The 13,901-nt window shown below is 34.0% G+C and overlaps 1 protein-coding gene across 1 annotated transcript in view; it reads right to left on the bottom strand.

Moving 5' to 3' along the window:
• Positions 1-13,901, bottom strand: part of THSD7A (thrombospondin type 1 domain containing 7A) — a 481,161-nt gene that overhangs the window by 51,994 nt on the left and 415,266 nt on the right. Inside the window, exons 14-16 of the mRNA XM_002818197.5 lie at positions 4,341-4,519; positions 2,061-2,066; positions 201-334 (exon numbers count right to left, since the gene is read on the bottom strand). Coding sequence (XP_002818243.3) covers positions 201-334; positions 2,061-2,066; positions 4,341-4,519 — 319 coding nt within the window. The remainder of the gene's footprint in view (positions 1-200; positions 335-2,060; positions 2,067-4,340; positions 4,520-13,901) is intronic.

Genomic DNA, 13,901 nt, shown 5'->3' with positions numbered 1-13,901 from the left:
AATCAGAAGTCCAGAATATAATAAACTGCTGCTTGAAGCAGATTCTCTTAGAGTTTTCCATGAGCACAGATTCCCTAAAAGCAAAACTGCAGACAATTTTATCCAGAAGACTGGGGAGGAGTGAACAGTCATGTTGGCACATGTGCAATTGGGAGATAGTTTTGTGTCTTGCTTCTCTGTGTAATTAGGCTTTGTCTTACCTCACTTTTCGGGTTTGCACGCCCTCTCCACAGTTCTCCCGCATATTCACAAAGGTCACCTTGCAGATGCTCCAGGGCTCTGTGACCCATAGGTACTGGTTGCAGTCACTGTGGCATGGGACAACCTCATACACCTGAAACACATATGGTTCTCAGCAATCTCAGGGAATCTGGTAAGAGTGAGGAGGAAGACTTCCACACCATAACAGCAATCATTTCACTGTTAAGCTACTTTCATTCCGCTCCTTTATTGCTTATTATTCTAACATTGCAACAGAGAGAACTCAAGAGTTCTAGCAGTAAAAGATAGGGCTAACCATATTGTACTCTGTTGCTCTGCTATTACATTGCAGGTGTAAATCCGATCCACTGGATCACATTAGATAGGTTACATATTTTCCTATGCTGAACCTTAGCACACTGTATTGTAACTTTCTGGACCATCTGTGTCATTTACAGTTTTGTGTGACTTCAATACTAGCCCAGGGTGCTCACATGTTAGGTACTCAATAGGGATTTGCAGAATGATTGAATGAAGGATGAATTGATGAATTAAATAAGTATAAAACATAGCTGTTTTCCAAATAAATATAATTTGGCCTATTTTCCAGATAACTATAAATAATGAAGAGAATTTACATTTTTGGTGTGTATCATATGGGAAACTAAATTAAAAAGATAAACAATATGAAATAAAGCCATCTTAAAACTAATCCTCAATCATTTAAGGCTTGGAAGCAGAGTCTGATATTGGTCTACAACCCTAAGCAGTGAGGGCCACATGAAACAAAGCAAATTGTCTCGCTCCAGGGTCCATAAAGCCTTTCAGTCCCACATTTGGGATGGTGTGCTTGGTTTCAGGTTTTTTTTAGTACAATGAACCAATTATGTTCTTCTTTCAATGAGAAGAATGACTAAATAAAGGAGATAAATGGCACTTAATCCACTGCAACCAAGCTGATTCAAGCATTAAATAAAATTCTTTGAAAGTATTTTTCTAATCTATGATAGTCCAACTCTATCCCTTATTTTACACACACACACACACACACACACACACACACACCCTGAGAGACAGAGACAGAGAGAGAGAGAGAGAGAGAGAGAGAGAGAGAGAGAGGGAGAAAGGGAAGAGAGAAACTATAGCTTTTTATGTAATGAATTCTAGAAAAGATAGATTTAAATAGCCCTTTGGAGCCATTCTTTTGTGCCAATTTTAGTGAATTGAAAACCTAAGTAAAATGAATAAAGTGGACCTGTCTCAAAGAGGAATAAAAAATGCACTGTTGGAGTCAAATTCTGCAATTATTGCCATAAATGATTATATTCACATTTAGGTGCTGTATTAAAAATAGAACTAAATAGCACAGGATAAAACATTACCCTACAACTTGCAGTGAAAAGAAAAACTGAAAGAGAAGTGCTCTTCTTCTTAATCCTTTGATGGCTTTTATTTTAAACTCCTGTACTGAAGTGAATACCAATCAGTTCAGAACAATCTCCAACCCACCCATTTTCAGTCCACTTGCACCTTTTCCTTCTCCCTCTGAAAAGCACAAAACCATTAATAATGGGTGTCACTGCCTGTCAAGATTAACGAAGTGAAACTTGTTCTCCCCAACTCTTGTTCACCTCAGTCCTTGATATTACAATGAGGGATATGAAATGTAGGAACACAGGTAACTATGATAGAAAAGAAAAAGAAAACAGTTACAGAAAAAAATTCTTTAATGGAAAATGTGATATTTTCTCCCTGTAAAACATAAAAGACAAGGCAAGAAGAGAAATGTATTCTCAGAAATCAGGAAATTTAAGAAAGGAAGGATTCTATCAAGAAGCATGAGGTTTAAGAGTTCTTACCTGTGCCTGGAGTGGTGTTCAACAGGAATGATCGAAAGGGAGAGAAACAAGATAGGTGAAAATGTCAGTATGAGAACTCGTGGTAAGTTTCAAGTATGATTACTTACGTGTAAAAACCTACTTTTTTGGTAAAATATTAGAACATTTTTCTTAGGTCTTAGGAGATAATACACAACTACTTATTATCGTTAAAAAGTAAGATACAAAAATGAGTATTGTAAATAGCAGAGCCAATGAGAAAATTCGATGGGCAGGATAGAGAAATCTTAGAAAATGGAGTTGACCTCAAAATACATAGCATGGGAAATTGATATATGATGCAAGTAACTTGTGATCCAACTTGTCAATGGACTGTTGTCTATCAATATATTTATAGATTGATCTATCCATTGATTTACCTTAATCAGTTCACCTGTTTTGTAGAAAATGAGGATTTGAGTACTTCCTTCCTCAGCTAGAAAAACAGAAACTCAGAGACCGTTTTCAAGCCAATGCTTCTGATTATTTTACTGAGGAATGTATAATTGTAGTAAACACCTATGTGATTTGCAATTTTCAACATTAACACAAAACTTTACATTTTTATTTTCCCTAAATATCTTAATACGCAAATTCATAGAAGTTTCCATTTTTATGCAGAACATTTATGCTCAAATGCTCAAAAATTTATTATTTGTTTTAGCCTTGATTTTTCAGTTGTTAATGTCTCAATAAGCCTTCAGTCAACCGATACCAAGTCACAATACCCTTATCAAACTGCATCAGAATATATTAGAGTTGGAAAGTGACAAATGGTTTAGGCTAAACACTAGGAATAGCAAAGACAAGTTGGCCTGAGGTTTTGAACCTTTGGAAATTCACCTAAGGAAAATCTGAGGAAAATACAGATTTTAATTGCATATCTGACTGGGTGTACATACACACGCTAAAGTGAAATAGGTATGAGTATGCGTAGAGTTTCTCTTTATTATGATTGGGAATCATAGATAATTTATTAAAATTTAAATTTGCAACTGAAAATTCAAGGTTTCAAGGTTTGTAGAGAAATATTCTTTTGTATTATAAACATTTTAGTTCAGTTATTCTGTTTTACAGTTATATAATTATAGTTGCTGAACTGAATTTTCTTTGGAAATTTCCTTAGCATCTTAGAAATGCAAAATGCTCTGTGACAGGGAAGCTAAGCTACCAGTAGATGGCAGCAAGGGAGTGTGTTATTTACCCTCCATTGCACGTAAAGATAAAATCAGCAACTTCACTTGGGGAACAATCAAGACTCTTCAGAGTACTTTTTATAGAATTTAATTCTTTACGATCTTCATCATAATTTACTTAATTCCAAGGTTCTTTCTGTTTTCTTTACAATTTAGTTTTATTATGAACAAAGTTATGTTAATCTGGGAAGGAAAGTATGTATACAGGTAAGCAGTATGTTTAGAGATTAAAACGAGTCTATGTATGAAACAATTCTACATATTTAAAGACTTGAGTCATTTGATTGTGATTTAAATTCAAATACACAACTTAACATCCACACATAATATATGAAATTATTCTTTGCTGATTCACTTGTAGGCCAAACATGGTAGTAATTGTCTGATTATGTTACATTTCATTTAAATTAGTCACAATTCCTCCATTAGGCTTTTTCTTTTTATCTCTAATAGAACAGAACAACAACTATTAACAGCAGGTAAGAAAGAATGCATCAAAAGTCAGAGTTCCAAATAAAATTGAAAATGGTCAATGACTAAATTGATAGCATACTTACAGTGACTTTGAGGCCATCTTTGTATTTCTTTTTCTCAATTTGTTTTATATCAAACACATTTAAACAAACAGTGTATATTTTTCCTAATTTTAGACCCAAACCCATATTATTTCTTTGATTTTAATTTAAGCATTTGGTAATTGAGATGTCTTTTCTGACAGTTTGGGGAAACTATAAGAATGAGATAATCTCAGCCTACATGTTAGATACAATCTTATGACAGATTAAATACCTTGACATTATTTCAAAGATAGGTGTCATTTTTCTCTCCATTGAATTATATACATATTCATATATACTTGCAAGGTATGGAATCTCCAGAGAATACAGATATAATATGTCTAATTTGAAATTTTAATAACATATATGTATTTATTCAGGCATTCTAATGGTAAAAATGGGTCATTTTTTTATTCAATAGCTATTATTTACTCTTCTCCATTTTGGAGAAAAAATCAGATCATTGTGAATCTCAACAATATCTTAACACTGTCAATGATAGAAAATACCTGGTTGACATGGTCCAGTTTGGGGCAAGGCCTTCCTCCATTATATGGTTTTTCACGCAGCCATTTAGAACGAACCTTCACACCACTCCCACAGGACTTGCTGCAGCGTGACCAGTTGGACCACTCACTGAGCTTGCAGTCTGAGGGGCAGGGGATGATGCAGGCCTCCTCAATGTAACCTGAGTGGAGGAAAATGAGACAAGAATCATCTCCTCCACCTGTCACTCTCCCACTACCACCAACTATTCTAGCTCATTTAGAAGGTCCAAGACTGACTTGACAGCAGCATGCAAATGCAGAGGTGTCTCCGTTGTTAGGGACTTGAATTAAATTCTGCAGGGAAATATCACATACATACAGTGATTCTGTTAAAATAAGAGTAGAGCAACTGCCATGTGATCTGCTTAGGATTCATGCTCACCATATTTCAACATTTCTGACTGACAGCTCGTGTTTAATTGACAATAACCTGTCTGCTGCCATATCATTCTCATGCTGACAGAATGATACATTAAAAAATTGTAAGTTTTCTATAAAACCATATCTGTTAATGTCACACAAGTTCAGGGTTCTGAGTCCATGCAGCGTTCTTTCTTAAGAAATCCCAGTCCCTTTCACTCAATACCCAAAAGGAACCATTTTAGCCTCTTGTGTTTCTCCTTCTTTGAAAATCAAGTCTGAAGAAAAATGAAAGATGTTAAGTAATGTCTCATATTTTACATGCTGTCACTTTCAAAGCACCTTCACATCTTATATCCATTTGATTCTCTTGAAAATCTTATGTATGAATTGTGCAAGTATTGATATACTAACAGGCAGATAAGAAAACAAATGCAGAGCGATGACTGACTGAGTCCAAGTTTACACAGTAAGAGACGGGGAAAAGTTTTCTGAGGTCTAATCCGGTACTCATTCCATCAAATCACCCAACCAATTCAACTAACAGTGCACAGATTTGTTTTGGGAAATGGGAGTATTTTCTTTGAATAGTTCTTAACTACAAACTTGCCATTTCACAATATCAATTAAATACTATTATTCTCAAGGCAAACATGTGAAAACAGCAAAATTCCTCTAGTCAAGAATGAAATGCATGGTTGTCCTCTATAATAGTCTGAATGTGGAGACAGGGTGTCCTTGGTACAAGAAAACTCTGCCTTGCCATTTTATCTCAACAGCAGAGATTCGATTTTGACAATGATTATAATGTAAACAATTGATACTAGGCAACTCTAGGTAGATTTTTAAAAATTTATGGAGATATAATTCATATTCCATAAAAATAACTCCATGTTTTTGTTTTCAGTATGTTTGCTGAGTTGTGCAACCATCATCACCATCTAATTTTAGAACTTTTGTTTTACTCCAAAAATAAACCCTATGGTTACTGGCAGCCGCTTCCTATTTTCCCCTTCCTCATCCCCTGACAACCATGAATCTACTTTCTATCTCTATGAATTTGCCTAATCTAGACATTTCATATAAATGAAATAAAATATTATGTGATCTTATTTCTTGTTTTAGAGATGATGTCTCAGTCTGTCACCCAGGCTGGAGTGCAGTGGTGTCATCATAGCTCACTGCAGCCTTGACCTCCTGCACTCAAGAGATCCTCCTACCTCAGCCTCTTAAGTAGCTGAGCTGGGACTAAGGGTGCCCAGCACCATGCCAGGCGAATTTTCATATATTTTTTTTTTTATAGAGATGAGGTATTACAGTGTTGCTCACATTGATCTAGAACTTCTGGCCTCAAGTGATCCTTGGCCTCCCAAAGTATTGGGATTACAGGTGTGAACCACCATGCCTGGCTTGGCTTCTTTCACTTAGTATAATGTTTTCAAGGTTCATTTATGTTATAGCATGTATCAGTTCTTCAGTCCTTTCTATGACTGAATAATATTTCACTGTATGGACATTTCACATTTTTTTATCCACTCATCAGTTAATGGACATTTGAGTTTTCACTTTTTGTCTATCACGAATAATGCTGCTATGAACATTTGTTTACAAGCTCCTGTGTGGGCATGCATTTTCAATTCCCTTGAATATATACATTACAGTGAAATTGCTCAGTTATGTGGTAACTCACTTAGCTTTTTCAGGAAGTGTCAAACTGTTTTCCAAAATGACTGCAGCACTTTATACTCCACCAGATATGTATGCATGTTCTAATTTCTATGAATTCTTGTCAAACTTGTTATTGTCTCTTTAAAATTTTGGTGTTCTTTGAAGAACAAAAGTTTTAAATGTCAATGAAGTCCAATTTATCTTTTTTCCTTGGTTGTTAGTGCTTTGGTATTATACCTAGGAATCCACTACCGAAGTCAGGGTCATCTAGGTTTATAGTTGTTTTCTCAAGAGAATTTTATAGTTTTAGCTCTTATATTTAGGTATATGTTTCATTTTGAGTTAATTTTTGTTTATGATAAAAGGTAGGGGTCCAACTTCATTCTTTTGCATGTGGTTATTGAGTTATCCTGTCTTCAGTTGTTGAAAAAAACTGTTCTTTCCTAATTGTTTTGGCACCCTTGTTGAAAATCAATTGACCACAGTGTAACAATTTATTTTTGAACTGTAAATTCTATTCCATTTATCTCTATGTCTAGTTTCATGATAGTACCACATAGTCTTGACTACTGTAACTTTGTAGCAAGTGTTGAAATCCAGAAATGTGAGTCTTCCAATTTTGTTTTTCCTTGTAAAGATAGGTTTGGCTATTTTGAGTTAAACTTCTATATGCATTTTAGAATTAGACTGTCAATTTCTGCAAAAATTTGTAGCTAGGATTTTGATAGGAATTGTGTCAAATTTGTTGATCAATTTGGAAGTACTGCCATCTTAATTCAGACACATGGAATTTATTTCCATTTATATAGATCTTTAATTTCTTTCAATGATGTTTTGTAGTTTTCAGTGTACAGGTCTTGAACTTATTTTGTTATATTTATTCCTAAGTATTTTATTCTTTTATTGTAGGTAGATTTTAAAAAGAACCTACCAACATTAATTTCTTTAATTACAGGAAAGTCAGACCACCTTTTAACCAAAATGGCAAATTTAATCTGTAAGATTGTGCCCAAACTGTCCTGTATTGAAAGGGTTAAAATACTAATTTACTATAGTATTTCCTAGCCTTGCCTAATCATAAATTATCTGAGACACATGTTAAAAACATAAGCTTCCACCACCCTCAAGTTATTGACATTAATACAATCCATAGCACTTACTCAGGTTTCACAAGCTTTACTTTTAATCATTTGTGTGTGTGATTGTGTAGGTCTTAAGTTAGGAAGTGCTACTATAAGATACAGGCAGAACCAAAAAAATGGAAGATAAATAGATTTCTGGCATATCTTTTTATGTAGTATCTCCTATACATTTGTCAAAGATATTTGTTTTAAACTTCTTATCGTTGTCTTCATACGCAAAAGTGCATTTTCCATAGATGTAAATTTCACTGAACACACCCATGAAATCAATAGTCCAGAACTCTCCTCTGTATTCCCTTCCAGCCACTGCCCCTTCTTACAAGAGCAACAACTATCCTCACTACTCACAGTGTAGAATAGTTTTACTTTTTAAAAATTTCATGTAAATGGAATCATATAGTTTATATCCATTTGTGCTAGCCTTTTCACTCTACATTGTGATGTGCATTTCATCTACATTGGTGCATATTGCTGAATATTGTTTATTCTAGTTGATGTGTAGCATCCTATTGTGTGAATATACTATGGCTTATTTATTCATTCTATTGTTGGTGGGCATTTAGGTAGTTTTCAATATGGGGCCATTATTAACAGTGCTGCTATGAATATTCTAGAACATGTCTTTTGGTGGACATATGTATGCATTTCTGTTTGGTGTACTCCTAGGAGACAAATGGATAAATTGGATGGTATGTATATTATACCATCCATTGTAAATGAAGTATAAAATAAATTTTAAAAAAATGGGATCACAAATTTGGCATGAAGATTAGGATACAATGGAAAGTTCTGAAAGTGGGCATTAGTCCCAGATAATCTTCTGGAGGGCAGATGTGGCAGAGTTGGGATTTTGTTTATTGTGAGACATAGAAGACAGAAAGAAGATGCCAGTGCTAAGTTTCTAATGTACTTCTCATATATTCAAGATGACTTTTGGAGTATCGATAATGATCCAGAGGAAAGTCCAACAAAGAACTAAAGGAATATTTCACAGTAGTGTTACTGAAATTTTAAAATAGATTGCAGTGATCTACTTAAGTCTTACATTTTGACTTTAATTATGCTTTGGGGTGGAGAAATAAGCCCCTTCATGATTCTGAGTTGAAATATACTTCAAATTCCATTCCTTTTTTCCTACAGCTCAGGCAGTAAATTAATTGACCTAAAATAGTATGAGATGCCCAGAAAATAACTCCTCTTATTTTAGGGCCAGTAATCACTTATTTTCTTTAAATAAGTTATAGTTTAATAAATAGAATCAAACTTTAAAAGTATCCAAAGTCATTTCCAAATCAATGGCATTATGACCAAATTATTTAATAATATTTGTAAGACTACAATGAATTAAGAATCATCCAAATCATTTCCAAATATTATCAATGGCTTTGGCAAAAGAGCACTAGTATTTCAAAGGTAATAAGTTATTGAAATATTTTTAGAAGAATTGCATTCTCCCACCTTGATAAACTGCAAAATGTCTCTCAAAAGTAAACCTCTAGGTTTTTTAGCTCAGTAATTATAACTGAAAATAGAATCACATGGTGGCCTTACATGTCACTACCCCACAGAGTAATAGATAAATGGAAGATTTTTTTTTGATTGAAATATTATGGCTTTAGTAAGATTTAACATGTATGACTTCAGACTGATTCACGTTGTGTTATTAAGGAAGGAGATATAAAACTTTTATGTCTGATTTTCCAATAGCATATTCCAGAAAACATCTCTCAAATAAAATGCAGCCTATTAAACTGTTAAAAGATAGATACAAATTAGAAACTGAGATAAAGATAAAACTGCAAAAGTGTATATTGCCTAGCATATCAATTTTATTTTCCAATGTCTGACAACATTCAATAATTGCCTGTCATGTTTATCTAGCACCATTAAAATCCTTAATGCTACTAGTGAACTGCTAGATAAGCATTCCCCCGCCATCTCTGCTCAGATCATTTTTTAGGGCAATTAACACCAAACAATCATGGGGGATGGAAAGAAAGAAAAACATTTAGAATGTTTTAAGGCTAAATAAACTGCTGGCATCTTGCAGCAATGTATGGTTTCTGAGGATGCTAGAATAAAATAAATGACTTCACAATTAGGATATTAAAACTTTTAGCAGTTCAACACAGAATTTGATGCTTGGAAAAATTAAACTCCAAAATTCTGATTATATTTTTGACTGCTGCTTTCAGGTTGAAATAAATACAAAACACTAGCAGGCTTAAAGTGGCAACTGGAGGACATATTGCCTTTGAGATATACACAATCACTCATTCATTTGAATTATGAATGTGGAGATAAAGTAGATTTCAACAACCTTCACAATTACTAAATTGTGCTGTTGAAAGGAATACTGTTGACGGATCAAAGAATTCATTTTGAAAGCACATAGAAAATACTGGTTGGTTCTGATTTATAGCTGTGTGAATGAGTAACTCTGGCATTCTCTCTGAAACATCTGGATTAATTTCAAAAGCAACCTCAAAAAATCTCTTCTACTTAATTGTGTATTATATTCACTTGATTGCAACTGGGAATGAGAAAATGTAGCTAGACTTTTATCTATTGTGGTCCTCACAGGCTGGAAAAAGTTGAAAAAAAATCATTTTGCAAAAAGTTTCCAAATGGACAATATTCTTGAGCAATTATATATTAAAAACTGGTGATCTGATACCTGGGGCAGCCAAATTACTATGTATATATCCAAACTCCTATATTCCAATGTTCTACCCATTGTATATTTGATGGATGAAAAGTTATAAATCAATATTAGGCAATTAATTATCACAGTAAAGTAACCAGGTAAATTTATAGAAGTATAATAAAATATTTTAATTATATGTATTCATTTTATATACATTTGAAGGCATATGTATTCATAACTGCTAAGTATTTATACATTTTCACAGAAAATTTCAATATCAGTATGAATGGCTGTGAGGTTTTATTATTGTTGTTATTTTAATACTGGGCGTTTACTCAATGACCATGCTTTTTCAGATTCATTGAGTGATATCTATGTATAAGTTAATTACCAAGGGCGTTTCTTACAGCAAACTCTAAAGGCTTCTCTTGTATAATAAGGAATTTGCCTGGCCCTTGTCCCTGATTCCTGAAAGGCAGGTCTCTCGGCCCTGAAATTTCACTAGTGATAGAACTATCTATGTTATTCATGGTGGGCTCCTCAGACTACTTATGATTTTATGCTATAAGGACATCTCAGGAAGGGGCTGGTCACACCGGAGAGACCAATCATCTGATTAGAGAGTTGGAGCTTTGAGCTACATGTTATCTGACCACCTCTAAGATGGGAGAGATTGCATTTAACCACATGGCCAATGATTCTTCAGTCATGCCTATATAATGAAACCTGAATAAAAACTCTGGATACCAAAGCTCAGGTGAGCTTTCTGTTTGGAAATGCACATCAGTGTGCTAAGAGAAAGATGCCTCCTGCCTCCACTAAAGAGAGATTATGGATGCTTCATGTTTCAGATGCCCCCTCACCTCAGCTACCTGTCTTTTTGAGCTGGTTCTGATTTATATCCTTTAGCTATTATAAAACTACAGTGGTAAATATAGTGCTTTTCCAAGTTCTGTCAGCTGTTCTAGTGAATTATTGAGCCTGGGACAGTACTGGGAAGTCAGAAATTTGCAGCCAGCTTGTGAGAATTAAGGTTGGCTTGGAGATTCCCAAATTTGCAGCTGATATCTGAAGTGAGAGGAGTCTTGTGGAGTACTGGGCCCTTAACCTGTGAAGTTTGGCCTAACTCCAGGTAGTTAGTGTCAGAATTATATTGCACTTTCAAACATATATATTGTTAAAAAAGAAAATAAACTTCTTATATATGTAAGAACCTGTGTTTACATTTTACTTATTCAACCATAATAACAAACCTTGGGAATGATTACACATATTAAGGCATTTATTGACTTTCTCCTCATATTTAACATTTATAATTTTAACTAACATGATATTGAAAACCAGACGCAGAGTTTAAAAACCTCACTTTAGTAATAGGGCTTTGTCAGGAATACAAACATATTTGATAGAGTGTTCAAATTGTGAAGATGAAGTAATGGAAGATATATTAATTTTGAAGCTTGTTAGAATGATTTATTTTTAACTTGATCCAGTGCAATGCACTGTTCTTTCAATCAATTAAAATCTAATATTGCCATGAAAGTATTTGCAAAGGATGATCTTTAAACACTAGTTTATTGGATTCTAATAAGTATTAAACATAATTTTAACAAAAAGCAGTCTGTGGTAAATGGAAAAACTGCTGCATTAAACTAGGTTATACAGGTCTATTTACTCTGGACTTTCCCTTTTAGGTAATAAAAACTATGACTCTCTAAGAGAATGACTCAGATACTGCATTCCCATAATTACTGACTTTTTCACATAGCATCCCACTGGACTAGAGAAATAGATCTAAATAGATTATAATTGGAATGCTTTAAAATTGAATTAATGTTTTGAACCATTCAGAATTTAAGATTTTTTAAAGTAGGTTTTTTTTAAATTTCCATTTCCAGATATAGAAGAAAATGCAAAACCAAGCAGCCAAACAAAAATACCAAAAGCTTAAGAAAGTTTCTTCTTCCTACATTATTTTATATTTTACAGGTCAAAGGTCAAACATGGATAAACTAGCAATAAATTAATTTCAACAAAGGGAGGGGAAAGTGTTATTTGGATAAATTTCCTGTTTTTTAAAATGTCTATTTAAAAGATCAAAGGAGAGTCAATTTTGTTTTATATCCAGATTACCTAAAATTTCCTATAGTGGCAGAAATTGCTGATAAAGGCAAAATTCTAATTTTTCTTTTTTGGTTGTTGCAAATAATGAATTGTTCTTGGCAGTTAAATTTATTTTAAGCAATGGAACACTTTATTCCTAAAAAACTGAAGGAAAGCCAAATAAGGACACAGGATCTATTGGAGGCTATGTTTGACAGCCTGGCCTGAAGGGCTCTGGGAAACCCAGTTTGAAAACCATGATATGAAGTAGTAGATGAGTTGAGGTGTCGGGACATGAACAGACAGAACTAAATGATAGTGGCAGATGCTCTTCCATCACACCTGACATGAATGGCAGCTGCAGGAAAATCTCCAGCCCGTCTCTCCCTCATCACCTCCTCTGTGCTCCCTCAGGGAGCCTGTGTGAGCTTAGTGCTGATCTCCACACCTTATTTAAATTCGACCCTAGGCAATTGCTTTCTCTTTGTGCCCAAGTATCCTTAGATGCTCTTTCCTTCTTTCCTTGACTCTTTAAACTTGCAACTAGTTACCTCAGGAAAAGTCTGTCCCTCACCCCCTGCCTTTCTTTTACATTTGAAAGGAAGAAAAGATTCCAGTTGTGAATGATAACTGCAAAAGCAATACTAGCTCTACCTATGCTATCAAATGAGACACTGAAAATCTGAAATGAATTAGACATTAAATAAATTCTACCAAGTGGAAAAGCTCTTTGGAGAAATTAGGACTCCATTTCGGCTTGTTTACAAGACTCTGTTTATTGCTTTTTCTGCCTGGTTTAATTAAACATGTTCTTCCTCAAATACGAGTATCCACTATGATAAGGAAAAATTTCTCATTCAATTTTGTTTCTAATTAACCTCTAATAGTGAACCTATATAATCTTTGGTAGAATTCTATTACAAAAAGTAATACATTTCAGTTACTTTATGGTTGAGTGGTCAGGTGGGTTATTCTCTACCCATATTCATGATTATATTTATCAGTTTTATCTTGAGTTCCATATTACAACTTAAAAGCACAAACTCTTAAACTAAAGTCTATTTGTAAATTGGGTATTATAATTTTTAAAATTCATCCACGATGTATTCCTTTTCCAAGTTTTTTTTTTGATGATTCTTTCCTTTTCCTACAAATGTTAGTAGAAAAGAATCCCACAGCTGAGACATGTGTACTGGAGCCCGGAGTGATACAACAGTGTTTCATATTTACAGTTACTTCTTTGCAGTAGCTAGCAATGGTCATTAAAACATGACACCTGCTTTGGAATCATCTCTGTCAGAACTGTGAGAGGCTGGTGGAATAAGCAGTAGACTGCTTAGGCTATTAGGCAATAATGTTAAATGTTTCCACAAAACGATATAAATACTGCACACACATATTTATAATGTAAAGATATTCTATTAAAAGGTTTTTCCTCCTTTGTAATATTTGTAGAGCCTTCTTTTTATTTTAATAATTAGTGCTATAGTGCAAACTGGTATGAAAGCAAATTTTTAAAGAGAAACTTTGGGTGCTAGCAAAGCACACTTTGAATCCTACAGATGCTTGCAAAAAAGCAATTGCTTAAGCTATTCATTAATG

Source organism: Pongo abelii, chromosome 6 (genome assembly GCF_028885655.2).
Source record: "Pongo abelii isolate AG06213 chromosome 6, NHGRI_mPonAbe1-v2.0_pri, whole genome shotgun sequence".
NCBI classification, from domain to species: domain Eukaryota; kingdom Metazoa; phylum Chordata; class Mammalia; order Primates; family Hominidae; genus Pongo; species Pongo abelii.
This window is presented reverse-complemented; position numbering and strand designations above follow the sequence as displayed.